Here is a 27,491-nt window from a genome sequence, read left to right as displayed (position 1 = left end):
GGGAAAGTTTTGATCGAGTAGATTTGTTTCCAATCTTAAGTTTCTGAGACAGTAAACTGACCAAATTAACTGATGGTAATGTAAACACCCAAAGGATGCTGCAACTGATGTTAGTATCTATTAGATAAGTTAGCTAGTGTGCAAAGCCAAGTGTTTACAACACAGTAACAGCTGACCAGACACTATAGGTTGCTAGGTATCAAGCTGGCAAGACAGCATAGAGACTAATAGCATCTACTGAACGCTGTTGAGCAACTATGTCTGTCCAATAGATGTAGGCCTCCAATATGGCCACCTGGGGGCGCATTAGCTGACATCAGATGTGCTTGACAGCAGAGGGAGTGTGGACATCCTCAGATCTCAGCTTCACCTCTCAGACATCAGATCAAATGGCATTGTTCCTCGGACTAAAATGCATCAGGTCTCTGGAAAAACTCTAAGTCTAAGGTCTCGTACAACTGATAATCCTAAAAAAAAAAAAATCCTTCAGACAAAAAGCCATCAGACAAACGTCCTAAGATAAATCTACCTCTGGCAAGACGGCATGAAACAAGGAAGGACTTTTCAAAGTTTTTCCTGAGACCTGAAGCCGCTTCGTCTGAGGAGCGATGCTGTTTTGTCTGATGTCTGAGAACTGAAGCTGCAGTCCGAGGACGGCCTTAATTATACACCATACATATTATTAACACATGAAGAAGAAACCCGCCAAAACACTGAGAGTGTAAATCCCTGCAGAAGGCGAACGTGGAGGCCGTGCGTCTGCAGCCTCACAGCTTCTGTTACTGCTTTCACTTCGAGTCAAATCCCCCAACCTGCCGGCTGCTGAGGGGCTCTACAGGAGCCAGAGCCCATCATGAATGAAAAACAAATTTTTGTAAGGAGGGGGTGGCGGGGCGATGAAGGTGACCCACAGCAGCTTACTGTCTACATTCCTGCTCGGCCCTGCTTAACTCCCTCTGGGCCTCCGCAGACAGACGGGCAGACAGACAGACGGTCAGATCCAGTGGGTTGGGCTGCGTCGGTCCATCCAAGAAGAAACCGCACACGCCACTTGTGATTTTGAAAAGATACTTGGAGAGATGATGCATTTTGGCAGTGTTCTGGCGTCTAAAACATTATTACAGTAACACAGTGAGCGTGGACAGATACAGATGAAACGACCGAGCATGGTTTAAGGTCTGCTTTGTGTGCATAATCGAAAAATCTAGATGCAATGTTATGAAGTGAGCGCAGGCATATAGGAGGGCTCATAATCTGTAAACCAGGAATCAGTTTGTTTTCTGTCCTGGTGTATTTTCTGGACTGATAGAGAAAACTCTGTCCCTCTGCTGGTATCTGAGTGCAGTAGAAGTAGAAGTACTGTTCCTCTGCTGGTATCTGAGTGCAGTAGAAGTAGAAGTACTGTTCTTCTGCTGGTATCTGAGTGCAGTAGAAGTAGAAGTACTGTTCCTCTGCTGGTATTTAACTGCAGTAGAAGTAGAAGTACTGTTCCTCTGCTGGTATGTGACTGCAGTAGAAGTAGAAGTAGTGCAGTAAAAATCTCCTGCAGTAAAAGTCCAAAGTGTCTCATTTCAAATGTCCTGGCAGTAAAAGTGACTGAGCTCCTTTTTCCAAACAGTAACTGTGTTAGCTGGGATCTTTTCCATGCAGTTAGAAAAGGAGGAGAGAACACGCTGCACACTACATGCTTTTAAAGGGGCATTACGCTCAAACTGAAGCGAGGACCCTGTAGACTCAACTGACACATGTGGAATAAGCGCATAATGCAGTGGTTGAGTCTACATGGTTCTCGTCATCAGGCCAACTCAATGATGTTTCTCCCCTTTCTCCCCCCACAGTTATTACACATTTTGCCAGTAGAGTCCGAATGGTCCGAATGGTGGTTTTTCGTCACGGAGCTTTTATTGTGAAATTTGGAATTGACAAAAAGTAGAACCAACAAAGTAGACGTCTTTGCTGACTGAGCTTTTATTGTGAAAAGTTCCATAATCTGCCGTTGATCATTTGTTCTCTGTGATGGATCTGATTTAAAATGTAGTGAAGGACAAAACTTACCTCTACGTCTGTCCATCAGTGTATCAGCCCTATAGACGGTTTGTGGGACTGACTGCTTTTTGACAGATCCAAAATGTCTGTATCGTTGCTGGATGAGGTGTTTGCTCGCTTTGAATTTCCAGAAATGGATCTTGAGGCAGTGAAGATGATCTGGTGATTTCTGAGATCTCCACTGTGGATTTTTGTAACAAGGTCGAACATTTGAGGGTCGATTCTTCAGCCCTGCTTCATCCGTGTTTAACAAAGCAGAGGAGTGAAAGTGACAAGCCAGAGCTACACACACACACACACACACACACACACACACACACACACACACACACACACACACACACACAGGGAATAGTGTTCATCAGGCTGTTGATGGGGGCTTCAGCTGCCAGCGCTTCATCTGTGAATGCTGGTATGGAGGATCTATATGATCTTCTCTCCACACACACACACACACACACACATACACACACACACGCACACACACTATGCCTGGCTATAACCATGTCTGTCATCAGAGGGATTTCAGTGAAATTGTCAAGGACTTTCCCTCTACACCTGGACGCTAAACTGTGTGTGTGTGTATATGTGTGTGTGTGTGTGTGTGTGTGTGTGTGAAAGGGGTTGGAGTGTGTGTGTTACATGTATCAATTAGCCAGCAGCAACTAGCCGTGTCAAAATAATCCTTGCAGTGACCAGTGGTGGTGTCGCCCGATTGCTGCCTGGCTGTCAAACAGATACACTTTCTCTCTCAAATACATACTCACACACACACACACACACAGACACACACACACACACGCCAAACATAACTGCATGGAAAATGGATAAATGGATGTTGTAAATGTGCAATGCTCCGATCTGCATGATATTTATTTATATTTATAACATATTCATAATATTTATTGCTCACTGTGGGGAAACTGGGTCACTGCAGCAGCAAATGTTAGGATACAGCAAAAAACAAAAAAAGAAAAGAGAAAAAAGAAAAAGGAAATAAGCATGACGTAACTATAATACAAAAAGGAAAAAAAATACACTCATATGGAAATACATGCAATATTTTTCATCTTGTGTTATATAGATCATAAAAATAAATACATGTCTAGATGACCATGCATATAGCCAGAAATTTTAGAGACAACTGAAAAAATAAGTTATCATATCAATATAGTCAGTTAGGAATTCAAATGTGCATCTGTGCAAATGAAGCGGAAAACTCAAATATCAATATTTAGTGATAAGTGAATCAATAATGTATCACAAGAGGAAGTATAGGCTATATATAGCTATTATCGATTTATTGTCCCAGCCCTGGTTCATATGTGTCCATGTCCCTCAGAGTGAAAAGAGCCGGCACGGTGGAGTACAACTGGTTATTTTTGCTGCACACTCATGAAAGTTTTATGAGAATATGAGAGAAAAAAAAAAAAAAAAAAAACATCTCTCTGGGTTTGGGTATTTTCTACGAGTTAAACCACGCTGGAACATTCCCCAAAGGCTGACATCCTGTCCTGCTGCCCAAAATACAAATTTAATGCATATGCAGCAAAAAAAAAAAAAAAAAAAAAAGACCAATCTCACCTGCGCTGTTGCAATACTCGCGCTTTTCACTGGACGTACAGGATGTGCAGATGTGAATATTTGCCTGGCTGACTGCTTGGACCTTGCCTGTAACTCAGACTTGGCACACGGCGGAGGACTGAGGAGGTTTCAGTTCATATTGTAACTGAGAGACACTCTCCACATATGAATTATGGCTGTGTTATAAATCAAGACGGCTCTTCTCTCTCTCTCTCTCTCTCTCTCTCCCTCTCTCTTTCTCTGTGCCACCTCATCCAGGCTGCTGCGGGCCGTGTAGCCCAGGCGGCCCGGGCCCAAAAAACCCTGAACCTCCGCATACCCAACATATAGGCCTACACACCATCACCCCCCCCCCCCCCTCTCCTGCCCCCATTTCTATCTGTGCACCTATCTCAGCCCTCCCTCTGATGAAAACCACATTGCGCTCCATATGTCGGCCAGAGGTTTTGGACAGTGGAGCAGCAGAAAGCAGAATGTTATCGATGCTCCGGCCAGCAACGTCGAGATTTACTGTCAAACACACACACACACACACACACACACACACACAGAGCGGGGCCGGACAGGAATGCCCACGTATGGCTACGACTGATTTACGGCCCTGCTTCAATAAACTGCTAAAACACTGCGCTTTTCATCATAAGTCAGTATCTGTGGAGATCATCATAAAGTCGACTCGTAAAAGTGGGCGCGGCACACACTGTCAGCTCTCGGCCAGCATGCTGCGTGTGTGTGTGTGTGTGTGTGTGTGTGTGTGTGTGTGTGTGTTGTTGAGACAAATGTCCTGGTGAGATGCCTGGTTATTACATCCTCCACTGCAATTGACCGTCCCACACGAGACGTCCAGCCGGGGCGTTGATGGTGATTGGACGTCCCGCAGGACAAAACATTCGATTCAATTTGTCAAAACATGATGAAGACCAATGGAGGCCAGGTGGTGTCTCTCTCTCTCTCTCTCTCTCTCTCTCAGCTCGCTGGAATACACATTAGTGTGTGAAAACAGGGCGCTGGGGGGGTAGACATGCACACACACACACGCGCGCGCGCGCACTGACAATATTTCAGCAGAGAGGAATGCCCTGCGTGATAATTAATGGCTGTCAGCGTCTCTTTAGCGTAAGGAGGCGCTGACAGACAGCACTCCAGAAACGTAGGGAATGTGTGAACGCCTCACAGGGGTGGATGAGGGTTGGCGGGAGGGGGGGGGTGTTTGGGTGTAGCCTCCACCCCCACCCCCCCAAAAAAAACACACACACACGCACACACACCCCTGCTGTAGATGCTCCGGGTCACCAGGCCTGGCTGATATCACCCTCATTTGCTGCCATTTGAGGAATTCCTGGACATCTGTGTAAGCTGTGTGAAGATGATACTGATCTCTCGACGCTGACCCACAGTGACCCCATGCAGTGTGTGTGTGTGTGTGTGTGTGTGTGTGTGTGACAGATAGGGGAGCAAGTGTAGCCTGTGAGAATGAGATTGTGTGCAATAAATGTACCGTCTTCAGGCCATTTGAGATGAGCTTTCCTGAATATTGCATCAATAAACACAGATGTGGTAGGAAGAGACCATTTGATCTACACCTGTAATGTGTGTGTGTGTGTGTGTTTGATCAAGTTTCAGCTTTTTAGAACACACCTGCCCTCCCTGTACACATGTATGGCCCTCTGTCTGATGTACTACAGGCTGTAATTTCACATATTTTTATCATGTCTCTATATTATTGTTCTCATTTGTTTTAATTTTGCATTTTCATTCTCACTTTTCTCATCACTCACTTCATTCGTCAGTCTGGTTCTGTTTATTTTCTCCTGAGTCACAGTATCTTTTGTTATTTTGCATACCCTCATCATTTTATAACTCCTTTATTCCTCTAACAAATTCCACTTTTCTTGAAGAGTTGGCGGCTGGGTTATGTATGTTTAGTTACCACATTTTTTTTTTTTTTTTTTATTTGTGGTCATATTCTAATCTACTATTGTTCTGTGATTTTGCTGCTGCAATCCACCCACAGTTAAGTTTTTATCATAACTCAAAAATATGAACCATGTGCACGAAAATGACATTTCTCAGACCAATGTTGCATTTTGAACATGCCATACTGATTTTCATACCAATCACAAAACCATCCAAATGTTTCCAATTATCACTTCACACAGAGATGGGAAATGTGTGAGTGTGTGTGTGTGTGTGTGTGTGTGAATCACACCGCAGGAATGGACTGTGAATGACAATGGAGGATGCCTCCATTTTCATGCATCATGTCCACTGCAGGCCTCAGAGGGACAGGAGAGTCAGCAGAGGCAGACATGTTTAGGTAGACGGTGCCCCCTGCTGGCTATACATGCCATAAGAACTCCCTTCTAACAGAATTAACTTTTTACATTCTGCTGTTTGGGTGGAAACGGTGTTATAATAGTAAAATAAGTTTTTCGTGCAAGTGTACAGCTCACTGTAACCACTTTACCTTTTATTCTTATCAAGCAGCCACACAGACAGTTGCTTGTCTTCCCCTACAGTTCTTTACAGTTAAAAAAAAAAAATCATCTCACTGGTAGTTATGTGGGTTACTGTCTCCAATCGCAACTAAAAGAAAGAACGGCCAGGCAAAAATAGTAAAGGCAATTAAGGTATAAGTTTAATATTTTTTAAAAGAATGCATATACAAAGAACAAAGACTTCAGACAAAGCATTTGGTTTTGCACCAAAACAACAACAGGTTATAATAATAATAATTATACTGACTTGGGCTGGACGTCAACCCAACTCTAAGCCACCAGTAAAGAAAAACAAGAATCAACCGATCACAAATAATCTTTACCAAACAGTCTCTCTGCCATTGGAGGTTTTTTATTTGACTCAACCAATCAGAGGTTTTCTTGGTGTAACTGGCAGGTAAGAGTTCAGATGAGTTCCGACCCCTAAATGTAAAAGGAGTGAAAGTAACCTTTTATATATATATTTATATATAAAATCAAAAACAGCACAAACAGAAAAAAAAAGAAGAAAAAAAAAAGATTTTGGTAAAAACATCTGGAGCCTACATCAACATTGTGTGCCAGCTTACATTATTATTACATCTGTTAAACCTATCTTCAGAACAGAGACCAAGGCTCAGCTACATGAAGCACCTTCCAGCTCGGGACGGGCACAGCGGACCGGACAGCCCTTCACACCGCAGACGTACAGCCTGGATTAAAAACACTAACCAAGGCACCAAATTCTGACCTGGCACAGAATTGTGGCGGAAATCCATGTTCGCTGATCATCTGTCTTAAAAGAAAAAAAAGAAAAGAAAAGAAAAGAAAAAAACGGTTCTCCAAATGTGGCTTGCCAGTGCGCTCCGAGGTTTATTTGGCGTACACGGATGTCGTCCGCTGTGCCCGCTCCGGCTGTAAGGTGGTGACAATGTTTCAACAGCAACCTGCTTTACGCTCCCTTGGTCCCTGGCGACGTATGAAGAACACACCACTTGTTCTGCTAACACTGTTTAAGTTCCCTGCTTCCAAAAAGGCCAATCGCTGGGGTCGACTAGCGGACCCGTTGCTACTGGATGCCTTTAGCTCTTCGGTGAACACCACCCTGCGAACGGACTGCTACTCTGCACCCTGAAAGTCTGAAGATCTGCGAGGACCGGGTGCGAGACGGCTGATTTTACCAATTCCGTTGAGGCTAGGATGGGACCGCCGCGCTGCACCGAGTCCTGTCAGATCTCCGCAGTATCCTCGTTGGTCTAGACTGAGTCTATCTGAAACGTGGAATAAATAGATCAGACTTCCGTTGTGTTTGGGGAGGGAAGGGGTGTTGGCAAACAAAACCACAAAAAAAAAAACACTTCAATTAGCACTTTTTCAGATAGTGCTGAGAAAGAGCGTAAAGACTGAGCGGTGAGTGTGCTCGTCAATAGAAAGGGCGGGACCGGCAGCATGTGCGGCTGTCAATCAGGCAGCTGTAGAGGGCTGGGGGTGGGGCTTATCTCCATGGAAAGCTTGAAATTGGCTGAGGACAACTAAGCAGCTGGGCGACTAAAAAGTAAACAGGCCACGGCACTGACTGGGTTTAAGTCGATCTAACAAAGCTCACAGATGTGGATTCTACTTGTACATAAGCCTGGTATGCTGCTCCCTGTCCGAGGCGGTGCTGCGCTGCCCGGAGCCCGCAGCGGCCAGCTGGCCAGGTTCGGTTCCTCTTTTGTCCCGGACTCAGACTCGGGGATGAATCTACTCATTATTGCAGAGAATTATCTGAAACTTGGTAGGTCGTTTTCTCTCTCGTCTTCGCTGTGGAGGACAAAGCTGTCAACCAGCCTTAGCAGAGCAAGGGAAAGGGGGAAGGGCAATGGGGGGGGTCATGTGTGTATGCATTTAAGATGTGTGTATTGTGTTGTGTGTGCGCTTGAAAAGGTGTGTGTATGTGTCGGGAAAGGGGCTCTCATAGCAGCACACATCTACGTTTCCTCTTAGGCTCTGGGGGCTCCAGTGCGGCCAATATCGCCTCATCAAACACATTCTTTAGGCCTTTCTGTGGACACAAACACACAAACACACAGGCTCAATAAAAGAGAAACACACACACACACACAGGTTAAATAAAAAGGCTGAAGGAAAACTAATAAACATAAGCATAAACAGCAGAAAAATGACAGGTGGCAACTAAAAAATCACTGGAGTGCATTTAAAATGAGTGACAGTTTAGTGTGACGGTGCTAATTTAAAAAAAACTAAAATAAAATAAAATAAAAGAGACAACAATTCAATAAATCAATTAATTAACCAAAAACACAACTGCATCCTGCTCTACTTCAATGTGGTTATGGTTAGGATAAATAATGTGAGCCAGATCAGGGATAAGGTGTCAACATAAATCATGTGTCTACTGTCTGAGCGTGAGACGAAGCTGGGTTGTGAACTGTGACAGTCCAAATCAGGGGCGAGTCAAACGAGAAAGTGGAGGAACAAGAGAACACAGGTCCAAAGACACGGTACACACACACACACACACACACACACACACAAAACAGGCTGGGTTCGTGAGGTAGGCCAAATTAAACTAACAGGCCAGACGTACACAGGCACCATCCACGCACACACACACACACACAGACACAAACGGCCAGATAGTAAATTCTAAGTCAGTCTGATGAAGCTGATTGAGGATGGGAACACACAGCGTGACTTAAGACTGAAAATACGACACGATAACACGAATGCTGTCGTGCGGATATTCTAGGTTTATCAGTTCATCTTTCTTTCTTTCTTTTTTTTTTTTTACATTTACACATCTGGCGGCCTCAGGGAAGCTTGCAGCACGTCACACCCCGGACATCACCTGTTTGATCTGTTGCCCCCTGGTCGCTGCTGCAGGGTTATGAAATCACAAACAGACTAAAAAAAAAACAAAAAAAAAAAAAAAAAAAAGTTTTTTCAACCCGGACCCATTATTGAACTCTCTCTCTCTCCCTCTCATCATTGTGCAACATTTCTTCTTGTTTTGTGTGTGTGTGTGTGTCTGTATGCCTGTCACTCAACTCAATTTTTATACTATTTATTAACCAATCTCACATCACAACAGATATTGAAGTGATACATATTCCCTCCCAAGTTTGAAATAATGGCGACGACAAGATCGGGCGGCGAGTCCTACACCCTCTCATATCGTCTGGACGTTCACCACAAGCGAGTGCCATCTCGGTCCGATTTTGAAAATCAGTCATGATGCCAGATCGAGGCTGTAATCGGCCTAAAAAGTCACGCAGTGTGTTCCCAGCCTTCGAGGTACACGTTTCTGCTCTCATCCTGTTTGCCCCTCAGCAGAGCTACTTACAGTCTGAGCTTAGTCATGTGAAGTGAGCGCAGCTGCTCTGAGTGTTGCAGTGTGCGGGAATGCAATGAGCCTCCAGCATTGCTCAACCCGGTCCTCACTAACCCTACACAGTTCTTCTCTGTAGACCATGAAAGAGAAGTTGCAAAGGAAGAGAGAGCCACAGGAAGGACATCGAGTTCATATATCCTTTATTAATTAATTTCACAGATCATTTCACACAATTATAACTTTTTTATTATTTGTACTTCCAAGACAGCAGGATATGCACCACAGAAAATGGCACATTAGTGTCATATATAGAGAAAGTTGGGCCAAATAAATAACGCACAGTATGTCATAAGACTACAACTTTAAATAAAAATCATGTGAAACCACTATCAATAAAAGTTTAGTGTAGCTAATACTGCAATCATGGAAGTCAACAGAGAAAATCAGCTGACATGTTGCCAAAATGGCCGAGCACTCTCTGTATACGACTTTGGTATGTAACAGCCCTATATGTTACCCACAGCCTGTTAAAGCATACATTAACAGTAGTAGAAAAAATACATCAACATTAGGAGTTGAAGTTCTGTGAAGTGTTAAGATCAATCTCAATACTGTGGAGCCTTTAACAGCACCACCCTCCCTTTGGTCTAAACTATTGCTGCTGCTGCAAGAGAGAGAGGGGAAAGACTAACTACAGTAAACAATGGCTACATCCCCAACTGCATCCTACATCCTCCATAGGCTGCCGCTCCACTGCTGGCCAGAGCCCAGACACATGAGCACTGGCCAAAAGTAGAAACCTGTGCGGGAAGAGGCTGGGAGACTAGTTTTGTGGAAGATTACCAACTCAAAGCTGAAACAACCACATTCCAGAAGTGAGAGATTTTAGTATGAAGATCCAAACCAAAGGTTAGCATAGTTACAGAGTAGAAAAGGCAATTAGCAAAAGTCCTTGAGGTGCAGAGAGCCCTGACGTCGGCAAAGAGCAAAAGGAAGCAAAAAGGGAGAGCTGGGATGCACTCTCGGTGAGGGGAAGTATAAGGGCAGGAAATGAGTTGGTTAGCTGGTTGGCAGACACTGGTCTAGATTTTGAAAGCAGCAGAAATGAAGAGATGAGGATTAGAGTGGAGGAGATGAGGGCAGAGGAGATATGGGGAACAGGACAGGACAGAGATGAGGGCAGCGGCGACGGGGAGACTTTAAAATATACAGCATTTCCTCTTTCTCTGCGTCTCGGGCGGCTCTAGGGCAGCTAGGATAGCTTCATCAAATACATTCTTCAGCCCTCGCTACAACGACAGAGGGGAGGGGAGAGAACAACAGCACAGTTAGCACAGCAACCACAGAGATGGAGAGAGAGATGGGAGAAATGTGGCAGAAAGATGAGGAAATGGAGACGGTAGGGGAAAAGTAGGAGAGTTACAGAACAATCATGTGTACGATAGGCATGTCAGAAAGATACAGGGTGAGAGGCAGCAGTGTTGAGCACACAGAGAGAGAGAGAGAGAGAGAGAGAGAGAGAGAGAGAGAGAGAGAGAGAGAGAGAGAGCGAGCAGCATTTGAACAGTAGGCTGGTGCTGAAGGTGTGGACAGCGTGCTGAGATCCCAGACAGGAAACAGGAAATTACATCAGCAGCTGTGCAACAGCTCTGCCCAGGAGCGAGGGAGGAGAGACAGGAAGGAAGGAGCAGAGGAGGGAGGGGGGACAACACCTCAGCTCCATCAACACTATTGTTCTCTCCCAGGCCAGCCTGCTTTCCCAAACCCTGATGTGAAACCAGTGTCATGTTCCCTCCTGGATCTGAGGGTGTTAACTGTCGTGCCGAGCGCTTCAGCAAGACGATGGACCATCAGAAATACAATTTAAAAGTAATTTTCATGCTGAGTGACACATACGAGGACTTTATCAAATAGATCGGTCAATATGAGTACCAAGCACTTCAACGGGTAGATCAACCAATGAGTACAGAGTGCTGTATCAATCACATCAAGTGACTGTTGCGTACGTTGTCAGGTAAATCTACAAATATGAGTACTTGCCCAAGTGCTATTCGTTTTTTAAGTAATTCATGCTATCTAGTATTGGCTTGTTCTAAGTATTAATCTGATAAAATTTCAAATTGGTCACTGTGTAACAACCCACAGAAAACAAAACAAAACCAACAAACAAAAACCTAAGACTGATAAAATACAAAATATACACATACTAAATAAAAGGCTTGAAGAATTAACTTGTCACTCACTGTGGTAAAACACACTGTACTGACTGGCCCTTAAAAGCTACATTTTCAGAACAGGTTATCAGCTAAAGAGCAGTGTCGTAGGTTAGGCCAAATAAAACAGTGGCATTTAGCCGGTAGAGCCACGGCTGCTCCTCTGAACAATGGGTGTTACGACATGAATTTCATCAACAGTGACATTTTTACTCTCACTGGAAAAGTTTCATATTGCGGCAAAGCCATTTTACCATTAAAGTATCGATGTCAGGACAGCCTCAGTCACTGGTCCAAGTATGAGTATTTGGGAGCTGCACTGATGCCAATCCTGATACTACAGATACAATCAGCACACCTCAAACAGTGTGTGTGGGAAGCTGATCCCAGAACTGGGCCCTGGGCCATGTGCTTGCTGGGACGCTCCCAGGATAACAGTGTAATAGTGGACTGGTGCTGCTCCTTCTGGGCTCTTGTGTTGGACAGATCTTAGCTAACACATGAGTTATCTGTCCCACAGAAACACTCTCCTCTCTGGTCTGTTACTGAGTCCCACATGCAGCCTTAACTAGTCTTCTCAGCTGCACTGGTACAAGCGAAGACAGTATGCTATGGACTAAACTGGGCAGGCTTCTTTCTAGCCACATGGAAAAACTCTGAAATGAGAAAAGCTGCTGAACTCTAAAGTTAGACAGGTCACTGAAACCAAACATGACCAGCATGCAGATCAAAACATGGCATACATTGTGTGTACAAACTTGTTCCCCTTTCCTCCACTTTCTTAGTTCTTGGTTTTGAAGCGTGCACTGTGTGTCCCAGTGTGTGTGTGTGTGCGTGTGTGTGTGTGTCTGCACACATCTTACCTGCGTGAGGGCTGAGCACTCCACATATTTGACGGCCTTGAGGTCCCTGGCCAATTTCTCAGCTGTCTCGGGAGTAATGGGTTTCTGCTTGTTCTTGGCCAGTTTCTCTATAGTGGATGGGTCATCCCGCAGGTCAATCTGGGTCCCAACCAGCAGGAAGGGCGTCTTTGGACAGTGGTGGGTGATCTCTGGTACCCACTGGGAATGCACATAAAAACATGGCCATGCCACAGTCAACACACCAGTGCAGAGGTGTTTGTGAAAATGCCAATGCTACAGCTATGTTTCTGTTGCCAAAAGAAACTACAGCAAACTTCTACAATCAGGGCTTCCCCGGTGTATTACAAGCCAGGCGGGCTGCCAGGCCTCGCTTGGTCTCCCACCAGGCCAATACACAGCGAGAAAGAATTTTTAGCACGGATGAGAGAACTAGGTGTGCTGCAGGTCCTGTAGGTTCTGTGTATTTCCCAAACAATATTTCCCCAAGGGTCCCTGAATGCAATGAATCCTGAGCTTTCCTAATGTCAAAATGTTTCTTTTTGTTTGTCTCTCAATAGCAACTGTAGTTTTTGATCGTGCCCGATTCAAACAATAGTAACAACTCAGAAGAAAAGCTACTTGGAGTGGCAGCAATTTCATCCTATGACCGTAAAAGGGGAAAAGGTGCATGCACTTGCTGTGCATTACCCCTCTCCCAGTGTCTGGAGTTTCAGGGGTTTTCTAGACCTCCACAATGTAAATCGGGGGAAAAGCAGTAGCCTAGTTAGTCTGCAGTAACAGAGTACTTCTCAAGTTTTTTATATGTCATTTATACTGTTGTTACAAGTCAATTATCTGCTCTAAATGCAGTGATAGGAAGAGATAGGAAGTGACAGGAAGAGAACCTGCAAGTTACAGTTGCAAGCAAATTATCCTGGCCAGGGCCACACCTGGACAATGTTTTACCAACATCCAAAAAAAAAGAAAAAAAAGAAAAATTACATAATGCAGTGTTTGTTGTGTCTGTGACTAAAACCTCTGCTCCTAAAACTTTTCGAGACCTCCACAAGCACACTAAAATAAGTGTGACAGAGACGCTGAGACAGAGAGGACAATGGAAAAGAGAGCAGCAGAGGGGAGAAGCAGGAGATTGATGATATAATATAGGCCTGTATCATATAGACCATATGGACACAAGTCATGGTGTCAACCAACGACAAATTACACCTACAGGAGCTTTTCTGACCTCCCATTCTAAATCCATTGACATTAATATGGAATTGCCCCCCCTTTTCAGCTAGAACTGCTACCTCTCTTCTGGGAAGGCTTTCTACAAGATTTGGGAGTGTGTCTGTGGGAATGTTTGCCCGTTCATCCAGAAGAGCATTTGAGGTCAGACACTGATGTTGGGCGAGAGGGCCTGGCTCACAATCTCTGCTCTAGTTCCTCCCAAAGATGTTGGACGGGGTTGTGGTCGGGGCTCTGTGCGGGCCGGTCAAGTTCTTCCACACCAAACTCACCCAACCATGCCTTCATGGAGCTGCTTTGTGCACTGGGGCTCAGTCATGCTGGGACAGAAAAGGGCCTTCCCCAAAGTTGGAAGCAGAGAATTGTTCAAAATGTCAGGGCAAGCTGAAGGCATTAAGATTTCCCTTCACTGGAGCCGAGGCCAACCCCAGAAAAACAAGCCCATAGCTTGTTATCCCTCCTCCACCAAACTTAACAGTCGGCACAATGCAGTCAGGCAGGGAACATTCTCCCGGCATTTGCCAAACCCAGACTCGTCCATCAGACTGCCAGAGTCCAGCGGCGGCGTGCTTTACACCACTCCATCTGATACTTGGCGTTGTGCTTGGTGATGTAAGGCTTGCATGCGGCAGCTCGGCCATGGAAACCCATGCCATGAAGCTCCCGGCGCTCAGTTATTGTGCTGATGTTGATGCCAGAGGAGGTTTGCAGCTCTGCAGTTACCAAGTCAGCAGAGCGTCGGCCACTTTTACGCATATTGTGCCTCAGCGCTCAGCGACCCCGCTTTGTAACTTTACGTGGTCTGCCACCTGGTGGCTGAGTTGCTGTGGTTCCTAAACGCTTCCACTTGGCAATAATACCATTTACAGTTGATTGTGGAATATCTAGGAGGGAAGAAATTTCACAAACTGACCGAGCCACAAATGTTTGTAAAGGCAGACTGCATGGCTAGCTGCTGGATATTATACACCTGTGGCAATGGGACTGAATCACTTGAATTCAGTGATTAAGAGGTGTGTAACAACATTTTTGTCCATATAGTGTATATAATGTCATATAATATATGCATCTCAATTCTAGAGCAAGGATCTTCATTTGTTCGGACCTGGCTGCTCAAGTGTACAATGTTATAAGAAGTAAAATGTAACTTAAATGTATTTCCATCAGCTAGGTTGCAGCAAATAAACTGTCTTTCCTAAGGTAAGAACAGACATCAATGATGAAAATTTAAAAAGTATCACAGGACTGGTTTGTGTTGGACAAGCTGTTATTGTTCTTTGATGTCAGCTAAGCTTTGGCCATCTTTAATGCTTTCATGCAGATGAAAACAAAGAAATGCAGTGCAAATGCTGTACAACCACAACAAAGACAAATGTGGGATCAACAAAAAGGGCAACATGCAGACCTGAAGATCTGCTTGTTTTAACATCATTATTTTTCCAAGAAATATGTTTCCATCGCTTTATCTCATTATGTTGTTACTGATAAAAAACAACCCTGCTTCACCTCGTTTGTGTAAAACACTTGTGAATACTGATTACTGAAATGTTCTATTTCTATTCACCTTTTTGAATTTGATACAATACCATAAATTTCATAAAAAATAATAATAATTCTGACTGGCCACTAAGTTCAACAATGTACTTTGATGCAACTGATAATGTAATAACTACTGAATATAGCAATATCGAGTATTGCTTTATTCAGTAGTTATTAAAAAAAAAGAAAAAAAAAAAGAAAATGTCACCCTGAAAAAAAAAAAATAATAATAATAATAATAATAATAATAATATATATATATATATATACACACACACACACACACACAATGTCTGCCACATGCATTCAGATCAGGTGGTACTGTTTTGCTGGCCTGTTGAGACCTTTGAGGTTGTAAATAGTGATTTATACCTATAAATAAATTTGAAATCATGTAAAAATATTGACTATTCAGACCTCTTACATTCTTCTTATTCTGGTAAGTTATTACATTAGTAGCCAGCATTCTTATTATCATCATATAAGTTATTGCATGCCCGTGGGAAATGATAGGGAAGGCGACATAAAACTTAGATTTTTTGCAGCCACCGCTTGCCAAGATTACAGTAAGGGTGTTGGGAAATCAGAAACAGAAAAGCAGATTTTTAAGGGTACACGTTGGAGCTGACATAAAATAAACAAATGAAGATTCTGCACTGGTTCTCATTAGATTGTCTTCATAATTGCAAATGAAAACAACCCCCAAGATTGATAGTTTTGCATGAATCAGCACTGCTGGATGCCCACGTGAAATCATCACCCAAAAATCCCAGAGCATCCACATTTTATGATGGAGACAGAAAATCAGGAGCCGTGACAAGAACACAGAACAGACTTGCCTTTTCTTTAACGTTTTCGAAGGAGGAGGGGGACACAACCGAGAAACAGACGAGGAAGACATCTGTCTGGGGATAACTCAGAGGTCGTAACCTGTCGTAATCCTCCTGACCTGGAAAAAAAAAAAAAAAACACCAACGTTAAAAACACGCTGGGCACTGACTATCTAGGCGTTGGTACTGATGCAGGACATGTGTGTGTGTGCAGGCTGAAGCAGACTGCCAAAACCATAGGACACACCTCAGTCTAAAATAAAACTCTTAACACACACCCTAGTTTCACAAACATCAGCCTATGGATGGAATGCAGAGGAAGACAACTCATCAAAGGCGGTTCCCCTCTGCCTCCCATCAAGCAGCCCAGTACCCTGTCTTCCATTCAGCTGGATAGAGACGTCTGATTTGTATTCTATGTACTGACAATGGCATGAAATGTATTGGCTGACATTTCCCCTCCACCAGGCCTTGTAATTAGAGTGACTGATTAAAAGAGTAGAGAGCGAGTGAACGGTGACCAAAGAAACACATACCTGCAGTATCGAACAAGCCCAGAGTGTAGGGCTCCCCTCCAATCATTACAGTTACAGCATAGTTATCAAACACCTACAACACAGAGACGGAGAGACAGGTGATGTCAACAGAAATTATCATTCAGGTAGCTGATATAAAAAGAAATTATTTATTGGTCCCCATGAATATTTTGGAAGCCCATGCCAAGACAGATTAACATTTTTTTTATTTTTAATTACACTTAATCTGCCAATCGCTGATGTTTTATGTGAATATATAATTTTTTCAAAAATTACCCATTTCAATCAAAATGAAATAATAAAGATTTACTGCAGGATTTTTTTCTGTTCAGGGTGGAAAAACCTTAAGTACAGTATTAATATTGTCAGAGGAAATTTAAACTCTACAGAAACCCTGACTAATCAAATAAATTTAGGGTTAACAGTTATTTAAGATTCCAGCTATTTACAGAACAACCTTCAAGAATGAAATGCTGAATAAAATACCGTATGCTAAAAGAATGACATATTAATCCACATTTTACATAGCTGTGAGAAGAAGAACCACGTGACTGGTAAATATCTGATATTTAGCAAGAGGCCAATATATGTTAGCAAACTGATAAGTTGGTCTAAAACTTGCTCTAACACTTACCGTAGGTACATATTCGGAGGGGAACTTGTTTGTGGTATAAGAGATGAGCAGACAGGTTTTACCCACTGCTCCATCCCCAACTACAACACACTTGATGGTCTGCATAGTTGTGTTTTATAGTCCTCACTACTCATTCAAGATCTGCAAAAGAAAAGCAATGAGGGAGAAAAAGAAAAAGAAGAGGGGAATGGATTCATTAGTGACAGTCAGGGCAGAGGGCTTACATGCCAGAGCAGCAAAAACAAAACTAAAATAAACATGTGGCTTTTGACTGAAAATGGACACAATGATTCCTCAATCTGTGCCCCCTAAGATCGTCAGCTCAATGCAGAGGGTTTCAACAGGAAGTCAGGATTTGCCTTTGCCTTTTGTTTTTCCAACAGCAGGAACCAGGGCGGAATCACAGAAAAAAAAGCTTAACAATGTCATCAAGACAAATGCAGAGCAACAATGAATTTTCAGGAACTCACTGTATAAACAGCACAACGTTCATTTTGGATACTATCCATTATGAAAAGAAGACATGAAACATCCTATGGGGTGCAAAGCTGTGTTCAAGAGATGCTGACTTTATGCTGACTGCGTGCATATCCATAAAAAAAAATGTTTCGGGCTGATGAAGCCACAATGTCAGTCACCAACAGCATAGACCTATAGGCAAATTCAGAGTGTCAGCAAGAACATACAGCTAGACATGAAACTACACACGCAGCTTTAGCAGTGAGGGGGTCTGCATCTGCAACACTCACCTACAGCCTGCACTTTCCATTTTCTATCACCATGTTCAGTAAACAGCAGTAACACCAACAGATTATAAATAGAGTATAAAAGCCTGCAGATATTTTCCAAAGTGGGCCGACTAAGCACTGCTCTGCCGGTCTAGTCACTTTCCACATGTTTGTGACCAGATGTGAGAAGTAATGTGCTGGAGGTTGAGAGTCTCTCTTACTCTCTCTTACAGATAAAGCCTAGTGTTAGCAGAAATCTGATTTCTCAGGATGAAATGTTAAGTTTCACCGAGGAAATTATTAAGCACATCAGTGCTCAAAACTGACTGTATTATTGTTAAAACAGGTGAAGATAAACAGGTCTGTAAGCCAAGATCACCTATATTAATAAGGCAAAAAAACAGGATTACAGGCATTTCTAGTGCCAAGACACTTCAAAATATACAAAAACACGATTCAGACGCAAATAACCCTTGGAAATCCAATAATTACAAACAATTAATGGGAAATTGGGCAAAACTTGCCATCTCTGTGGAAGGGGGCGAGTAAAAAGAAAACTTCCCTAGGGGGATCGTTTTAAGTTTTGCATGCAATTAAAACAGAATTAACAGGGCTCTGATTTAATGGACAGCTGGAAGCAGAGATGAGATAGTGCTGATTAGGTAGCAACTAGTTAAGACTACACTCTGGGAAGCAACAGAACATAAAATTTCAACAGCATTAATCTAATTCACTATCTCCCTCTGCTCTGGCACAGTCACTGCCTCTCACACATCAACATCCACACACACTCCCATTACACAAAGTGTTACAAACCATTTTCCCTTCTGTATTATCACCATCTTCTCCAAGTGCCCAGCTATGCATACGTGACATATCTATGTTTAACCACTGTGAAAAATCAGACCCCATCCTTAATCAGACAAAAAAAGGCCCAAAACCAAACACAAGCTAAGGAGTAGAGCTTCATTTGAGTTCAGGCTCAACACCAGCCAACATTTTGACAATATTTCTCTTTGACAGACATAATTAAAACTGAAAAGTGAGGCAACTCAAGCCAATCCCAACGGCTTCACGCATAAATGTTTCTGTTTGACAAAGGGCTGTTTATGGGGAGTTAACCCCCTCCCCCTATTGATTAATAACTACAGCTGCCAGATCAACTTGGGGTCAAAAGGAAGGGTTATGACTGGCCAGATGTACAGATGGTAAATGGCCTGCATTTCAATAGCGTTTTTCTAGTCTACAGACTACTCGTGCTTTACAATGTTCAAGGCCCACTCAAGCCTGCTCAAGGACACTTCACCATGCTCTCTGGAGGAGCCGGGCACTGGAACCAGGAACCCTCCAATTACCAGATGATTGCTCTACCACACCATATTAGGATTATTATCTTTTCCCATTAAATTCCCAGAAAGAGATAATCAACAGTGACACTACACTACACAAAAATATACAGACAGACATGGAAGGGAAGCAATATTAGTGGCACATGTGGTCGTCCACTGACTGTGTTTGGTTGTACCACCTCAGATGATATATTCCAATAAAAAGTTTAGTTCAATGATGTGTAGATAACTGCAGTGGAAAAGACATTATCAAAAGATGAGCTCACAGTTTCTTCTTATGAAGACTGAATTTGAAAAAAAGAAAGGTTGTGCTGAATTTACTGAGCCAATAAAGAATGCCAACAGGACATCAGTACGTGAATATTCGTACTTTAGGTTTTATTACTGAGATGAGCAGGAGTAAGAAAGACACAGAATTTGGTTTGGCAGAGTAAAGTTAGTTTTAATGTTAAATACTTGCCAAATAGCCTTGCTCTGCATTTTAAATCATCAGCTGGCCCCTAAACTGGGTCAGTTTCAGTCTAGAGTCTTGCTAACACTGAAAAACAAAATCTAATAGATAGATGTATCAATCAGAGATTGTAAAAAATTAACTTGCAGTATAAAAAAATCAAATGTCCTCAAGTGTGACGTGATACACAATCTGTCACAGGCCATGGTCAGTCAGTGCAGAATTTAACAACAGGACTTTTACATAACTCAGACTTTGTATGGCTCAACCAAGAGCAAATATCAGAGCATATATGATACTCTGAGACCAGAAGCCATGCCAGTAGAGCTGTCAGACAGAAGTTTGGCCACCCAGAATAAAATTTACACCATCTTGTCTCATGCCTACCACAGGCAATGTCCTTCAGCACAGGGGGAGAAGCACAACCCTCAGCAAAGCTCCAATTTATATGTCAGGTGACCCTTCTGTCCCCTTTTTTCCTCTACTGAGACGAGCTCTCCCCTCCCTTTCGCAGCAGACAACGGGTCACTGCGGCTTCAAGCTGGAGCATAACGTCATCACTTAGCTGTGCTGCACAGCATCAGTAGCCCAGTGCCTGGCCAGAGCCACCAGTATAGGACCAACAAAAAACTCAATTTTCATATGAATCGGTAAAATCACATATAGTGACCTTACATCTATGACCAAAATACAATTACTATAAATACTATGCAGACCTGCAGCTCCATACTATAGCACATAAAAAGGTGACAAAATTAACAGCTAAACGTCAATGCTACAGCATTTAAAAAGATAGAAGTTGATGGATAAATGAGAAAGGTAATACTCTCACTGATGGTGGGCACTCACTAGCAAACCAGATTCCAAGTGACTGAGTGCAGTTTGTCTATCAGCTGTTGGCCAGAAGCCTGAAACCATCCATCTGTCTTGGCTGTCTAATATGCCCCTCTGAGCACTCGACAGGCCAGTTTCTGAGGCAATGCAGCATAAAATTAGACTGGGTGTATGTAGACCACAATCAATGGCGGATATAGGCGGTGGCATGGGGTGGCAACTGCTACCCTTTTAAAAAAAGGGCCTGCCACCCCGGCTTTCGGCAATCTAAAAAAATGTTGCTGGCTAGAAATGTACAATACCACAATTCTGATGTCCAAGTGTAAGGGATCACAACATGGTGTGTGGAGACTTGTGGAAAAACTCAAAAGGGATGAGAGGGATGGGTACTGCACTTTTTCGGAATATCCTCACTATTCCGGTTGTGCACGAGTCATGTAAACATGTACCAAACCCAATTAGGGTCATATTCTGGTTGGAGGATTTTCCGAATAAGACCCCTGGCATATGCCTGTTTTAATCAGAATATTGTGCCATGTAAACACCTTAATAGGAAAATGCCCCGTACTCGAATATTCAGTTACGTCTACGCATGCTTGATTCACAAGGGACCCTGGGGCATCTTTGTTGTTATGGTTACTGCATGTGGGGAGAACGACATGGCGAACAGCATGGCGAAAAGCAGTAAGAGCCAGCATTTTTGAATGTGGAGCAGAAGACAGTCTGCCTTCAGCTAATGAAAGACTTAATATCATGGAGTATATCGATGGGAGAAAACACAGAAATAACGATACCTTCTTCTCCTTCTGTATTTCCGGCAGACCAGATGCCTTATAGGCGCATTGCTGCCCCCCGCAGGTTGAGTGTTGCATTAAATAAGAGCGTGGAATACGCCGAAACACGGGAATATGCCAAGTAACATGTAAACGCAATATTCCAGTTGTTACAGCGCATATAAACACCTTATTCGGAATATTACCTTAACCAGAATATTGACCCAAATCAGAATATGGTGTACATATTCTGGTTGGGCTTTCTGTCTATATGGGCTTCGCATGAACAGATAAACTGTTTCATTGCAAAGTCTATAGAGAGAGAGAGCCCAGTGAAGGCGATTTGCTGCTGGGAAACAAAAAACAAAAAACACTGCAGTAGTCTTTTGGACAATGAGGCCAGTGCTGAGCATGACGATGATGATGAGGAGTCCATTCTAGGAGTGGAAACGTGTACAAAAAATTCGAAGCGTGTACACGCGCCATATAATTGCATGTACACATGTACACGTAAAATCCATCATCCTCAACAATTGACACAGGCTGCATGTCGAGGGCAACCATTTCCGCAATTAAGTTGTTAATTGCTTTGCTTCGTGGCTTGTCACATTTTCTGGATATGAAATCCTTCATACTAGCTTGCTGTTGTCGTCCTCCACTCGCACCTGCACTGACGCCGGGCTCTGTCCCCAGGCTATTCGGGTGTATGGTTACCATTGAGCCTGTACTGCTACCCTTAAAGGCTAATTCAGCGTGACACAGTGTACACTTTACAGTGTTTCAACTTACGTTTCTTTCAAACAACTGCCGAACAGTGCTTCTATTTTTGGTGGATGCCATCGCGCTCGTAAGTGAACTTAAAGTCACGTGATGAAAAAACAACATGTACACGGTTAGTGTTTTTTCTAAACGTTTATGATTGGCTAACTGTGTACACGTTCACACGTGTACAAGTCCCGCCCCTAGTCCATTCATTGTACTGAAAGGCCAACTGAGTTGATTCTGGAAATTGTGAGTCAGTTACAGCCTTACTAAATGCTATGACTATGACTACTATTATACTACTATTATACACTATATACTATTAAACGACTATTACTATTACTGTCACATATCACTGTCAAATTTATAATGAAGATATAATTATAAGCCAATGTGAAAATTATGGTTGTAAAATTATGGCAAATTCATTAGATTTCCACTAACACTGAGGATAAGTGCTGTTGACTGGTGATAACTGGAGGGTAAAAACAATCCTACATGGTTCCAGATTTCATTCATTTACACTTCTGAGTATGTTTTTAACCACCATCTAGGCCAGTTTAAGTGCTCTGTGTTGCCCCCTGGAAGTGGCCTGAGATATTCTTGTAGTTTTGTTTTATTGAAAGGAAAAATACTATGAATATGAAAAATTACTGATCTGTAAGAGATCTGATGTCAAAAAGAAGTTAAAGCTTGCAGAGTATGTACTGGGTATTAGGCTACAGATTAAGATTAGTACGTAACATAATGTAAATCATATAAGATAACAGCATTCTCTGCGTAACCCTTAGTGATTCTATGAATAACTGCAACCAGTATAGCAGCAACTCTTGGTAATTACATAGGTAGCCTAATAATTATTATTGCACCTCCAATTTCAGTAAATTAAAGTAATTTACATTATGGTTGCATGCTCTATCCACAATCCTCTAAGCCACCCTGCCAAAACGCCATGCCACCCCATGTACAAATGTCTACATGTGCCACTGAGCACAGTGATCCACCATTTTTCCTGCATAAGTTATAATATGTCTGCACAAAAGCCTCTGCAGAGCTCTGCAGCACTGAGGTGGGAGAGGAGAGGAGCTTGTGGGGATGAGAAAGGAGAATTACAAACAGGGGGGGACAGAACAGCAGACACCAAATATTATAGTGTGAATAAGGGTAAAGGATAATTCCTTCTTGTGACGACACTTTTCAGCAATTCGTAGGACTGCACCCGAGTCACAATTAAAGAAGTCGACTCAAAACCGGCTTTTCAATGTGACTAATCAACGTTGCGACCACTTGCAGGTGATATATTTTTATGTTGATTATGGGCAGAGTGCCTGACAACAAAGCATTTAAGTCTTGTTAGAGTATCTCTGAGTGACCATGGGCTTCGGTATGGTCCCCTGCAATTTGGCAGGTAATCCAATTAATTTTTGAACACTAAAGCTCTGGACAGAAAGGAAGGGTCAGTGGATTGATGTCTTTAGATACTTGGTATATGACACCTACTAATGCACACTACACATGGGAGACAGAATGTGTCAAAACAGGAGAGCAGATGATCTGCAGGTCATTCCTGCAGTTTGTGGACGACAGAAAACTTTGGTGGTTTTAGGGTCACTGCCATGAGACTGAACAGGGCTAAAGCAGGCAAACTGTTAATGCCTCTCACTTGCCTGCAGACACTGAGAACAATAGGTGTATTTGTTGACGCTAGCGCCTGACACTTTCTATCTGTCCAGGGCTTGGTGACTCACGGATCTATGGGGCTTACATAACAGTTCCCTTAACATACCCACTTCTTTATTGTCCACATCTGTCATCACTATTTGAATGGCTCAGTAATTATGGCTGTGACAACAGGCAGCCAATTACATTATGGCTTTAAACCCTTAAAAACGTGATACTGAGACCAAGGAGTTTGCACAGACTTACAGCAGACTGAGCAGCAACCAGCATTTTTTTTTTTTTTTTAACGCCATGCGTTCCCTGTCCAGATTCCCAGTATTTTTTCCTATACGGTTTTCAATTTAGGAAGAAAATAAGATCTGTAGTTAACTCACAGTCTTGGTATACTCTGTAGCTGTGTCTAGTGTTTGTTCATGATTCTACCAAAATTTGTCACTACACACTTTCAAATCTTTAGTATTTGACAGCTAGCTAGCTACTTTAAAGCAGGAGAAACTGGTGGATATAAGGTGTGTGTGGTTCAACAGACAAAAGAGTTTGTGCCTGTTTCATAACTCTATACTACTCTGTACTACCCACTGGCAGAATTTCTCAAATTTGGAGGAGATGACAGCGCTGACTGCAGCACACTGCCCCTCGCTTCAAGGCAAAAAGACTCAACAGTAAGTGCAAAACTGAGAAGCGGGAGTAACAGATGGGACAGAGTTGTACTAGGGGGCCAACTCAGTAAAACAAGCTCAATGGCCCACAGGATAGGATATTCACACAACCAAAAGGCAAATGCATTGTTTAAAATGAAGAACCTCCAAGCACCCACTGCCGGTAAATTTTGCCTATCCATCTTTTGTCACTGGTCGGTCTATTTTTGAGACCACAGGTTAACCTTTGTGTGCCACAGTCTTAACTCTTTGCACTACACTCTCTAACTGTAAGCCAAACAAACCAAAGCCCCTGTATCAAATAGGGTCCTTTAAGATGTCTGATACACTGCTTTACACAAAGCTGTGGTGGCTTGACTTCTGTTTCACTGACAACTGGACAGTTGTCTAGCCTGATGTTAAGACTGATATCAAAATATGAAGCATTCTAACTTCAGAGTGTATGTTAGTGGCATGAATTCTCTCTCATAATTTTATCTCTGTTGAAACTTGATTTACTGTATATGAAAGCAAGTTTTAAAATAGCACGCAGCACAGAAAACAGCATTAAAGCTACTAGGATGACATGCAGCGTTAAAATTTAAGCCTATAATTATTTTTGACAGTTAAAAAAAAAAAAAAAAAACATCTTTCAGTTTACCAGCAATTGGCAGGTGAGTAAAAATTTTATAGCTGAAACAATAAGTGACTTGTTTGGTCGACCAACAGAAAATTAATCAACTATAATTCGGATAACCAATTAACTATTTTAGTCAATCATCAATTAAAATGCAAACCATATGCTAGTTATAGTTTCACAAATGCTAAGAATCACTTGCTTTTCTCAGTTCCATTTATTTAAAAATGCTAATGAACAACTTCTGCACACCTAAGTCGTCTTTATGCAGGTGTGTAGGAACAATAACAGACTAAATGTAGAAAGGAGGTCATCCTGCACACTGCTTTAACTTCAAGAACTTTCCTATTTCATTCACAAAAAACTCTGATGTTTTTCGGTCTGTGATCATGCATGAAATTAGATTGACAATGACGCATAAAACACAACACAGCCAATCAATCGTAAACTGGCATAACAACACCACGTAAATGATACGCTGTTTTAACATCAACTGTTTGAGCATTGTTAGTTTTTTATAGATGAAATGAATTATCAATTAATCCAAAAAAGACATAAATAAAAATACTCCTTAGTTGCAGCCCTGCAAAAAAAAAAAAAAAATATATATATATATATATATGTATATACGCACGCACACACACACACACACACACACACACACACACACACACATTGACTAATCCAGGTAACCAACCATTATCTGGAGGAAAAGGCTACTTTCCTTGACTGGTGACTAGCCAATCTCATCATCTTCATCGAGCAACTGCCCAAAACTTCCAACAACCTAGAGTGTCAAACATAAGCAGCCCTGGAATACCTGAACACACTCTTGCAATGAAAGTCAGACACTTTATTACACCAATACTCATGGGCAACAGAGTCTGCAGGCTGCAGCTGTAATAATGCTTTCAGACTTAATCCACTCATTTCTGTTTGTGGGCCAGCTCGCACTCTGAAGGCTGGCCAGCTTAAGGAGCAGTGGTGGAAGCAGCTGAGACTCAGTGTGATGGGGTGACAGATGCTTGCATTTAAAACAAGGATACAGAGTACAACACTGTACATGGGTCACAAGTGTACCAAGTGAGAAATTTAGTCGTGAAAAGCTCATAAGCTTTTCACAACTGACACATATGTGTCTGTACTGACAGTGAGAAGCTCAAGCCACCAGTAGGATCAAAACAATTCTGAACACAGTGAATCACAAATGAAACAATACTGCAAAACAGGGGCTGCCATTGTACCAGATTTATCAACTTAAAATCCCCTCACTGATTAGTCACAGCTTGACTGAAACCTTCTCTTCAGGCTCATTTGGACCACAGAGCCCATGATACACATGCATGCAGACTTGACCCCCCCAAAAATTTCAATTTTAAACTAACACACACAAACAAACAGTGCCTAATAAATAAATATCAGAGAGGCAGAGCGGATATATGCTGTGTTTCCCGACAGGAGCTCATGACTGTAATGTTACTGCTTTGTAAGATCTTTTCTAGGTCAGCATTGAACACACTTGGTGCCGGAGAGTGCCTGCAGCGATAATCTTCGAAACACTCAGTTCAATTAACACTATCCAAACGACAACATACAACATTACACTTCACCTGATGTACAACTACCGTTACAAACTACTGAGAGCTCAAATTAATTAGCTTTAGCCACTCAATTTCGGCCAAATCGCCCGGCCTCGGCCTGGCTTCCTATATTTACTCGGTTAAATCAGTTCCCCACTGGGTATTAAAAAGTCAAGCTAACCAACCATAGCGCTAAAGTTTAATTTTGTGGTCGTCGACCTTAGCACCAAAATGTTAAGCAAAGGGACGGGGCCCGGCTTTGACTGTAAAAACGGCTACCGTTATTCCTTTTATTCAGTTTGTTACTCAGCTAACGGGTACAGAGGTCGGTTTCCGTTAGTTTGGAAGCAACGTCCATTCAAATGACCCGTAGAGTAAGATAACCTACAAATCGCCTCTCAAATCTTTTAGCTAGGCAGGCCTAGAGGAGGTTTATTTACGAGCCGGTCTAAACACTCCGCCTGCTTTGCTAGCCGCTCCACTATCCCGTTAACCCTAGCTACCTAGGCTAACCTTAGCGGATGCTGTAGCTGAATGAGATAACCTAATAAACAATCACCACCCGTTTATCAGAAACGCTCAACATACAAGACAATCACAACAGTCTGACTAATAAAAGGGAAGATATTATTCGCATTTCGATGGGGAATAATGATGAAAAGAGAGATTTTTCCGTACCGTATCCTCTATTTGTGTGTCTGCGCCGGGCGTTGGCAGCTCCGCGCTAGGGGCTTCCCAGTCAACAGAACAGGGACACGCTGCGTTGCGTAGTAGCC

General features: G+C 42.7%; 1 protein-coding gene and 1 long non-coding RNA gene across 3 annotated transcripts in view; one reads left to right on the top strand and one right to left on the bottom strand.

The window, feature by feature from the left end:
* Window positions 1-6,622, top strand: part of LOC115358912 (uncharacterized) — a 16,037-nt gene extending 9,415 nt beyond the window's left edge. The window contains exon 2 of the long non-coding RNA XR_003928215.1: window positions 6,476-6,622. This is a non-coding gene — a long non-coding RNA (uncharacterized LOC115358912). The remainder of the gene's footprint in view (window positions 1-6,475) is intronic.
* Window positions 6,246-27,491, bottom strand: cdc42 (cell division cycle 42). Of its 2 annotated transcripts, none has more exons than XM_030051050.1 (6): window positions 27,394-27,491; window positions 17,284-17,424; window positions 16,650-16,722; window positions 16,123-16,232; window positions 12,518-12,715; window positions 6,246-8,151 (listed from the first exon to the last, which is right to left on the bottom strand). In XM_030051050.1, exons 2-6 carry the CDS (start codon window positions 17,386-17,388, stop codon window positions 8,062-8,064), a joined length of 576 nt encoding a protein of 191 aa, XP_029906910.1. In that variant the 5' UTR covers window positions 17,389-17,424; window positions 27,394-27,491; the 3' UTR covers window positions 6,246-8,061. The 2 variants fall into 2 exon arrangements, with proteins under 2 accessions (XP_029906910.1, XP_029906911.1); XM_030051051.1 differs by lacking the exon at window positions 6,246-8,151 and adding an exon at window positions 9,625-10,730.

This window comes from Myripristis murdjan, chromosome 5, assembly GCF_902150065.1.
Source record: "Myripristis murdjan chromosome 5, fMyrMur1.1, whole genome shotgun sequence".
In the NCBI taxonomy this organism is placed as follows: domain Eukaryota; kingdom Metazoa; phylum Chordata; class Actinopteri; order Holocentriformes; family Holocentridae; genus Myripristis; species Myripristis murdjan.
This window is presented reverse-complemented; position numbering and strand designations above follow the sequence as displayed.

Bases quoted from the DNA above. Each gene is read 5' to 3' on its own strand.
- cdc42 (XM_030051050.1), bottom strand. From the start codon at position 17,388: ATGCAGACCATCAAGTGTGTTGTAGTTGGGGATGGAGCAGTGGGTAAA. The intron at 16,723-17,283 runs GTAAGTGTTAGA...TCTGTGTTGTAG, and splicing joins CCTCCGAATATGTACCTACG to GTGTTTGATAACTATGCTGT. The intron at 12,716-16,122 runs GCAAGTCTGTTC...GTGCATTCCCAG, and splicing joins TCGAAAACGTTAAAGAAAAG to TGGGTACCAGAGATCACCCA.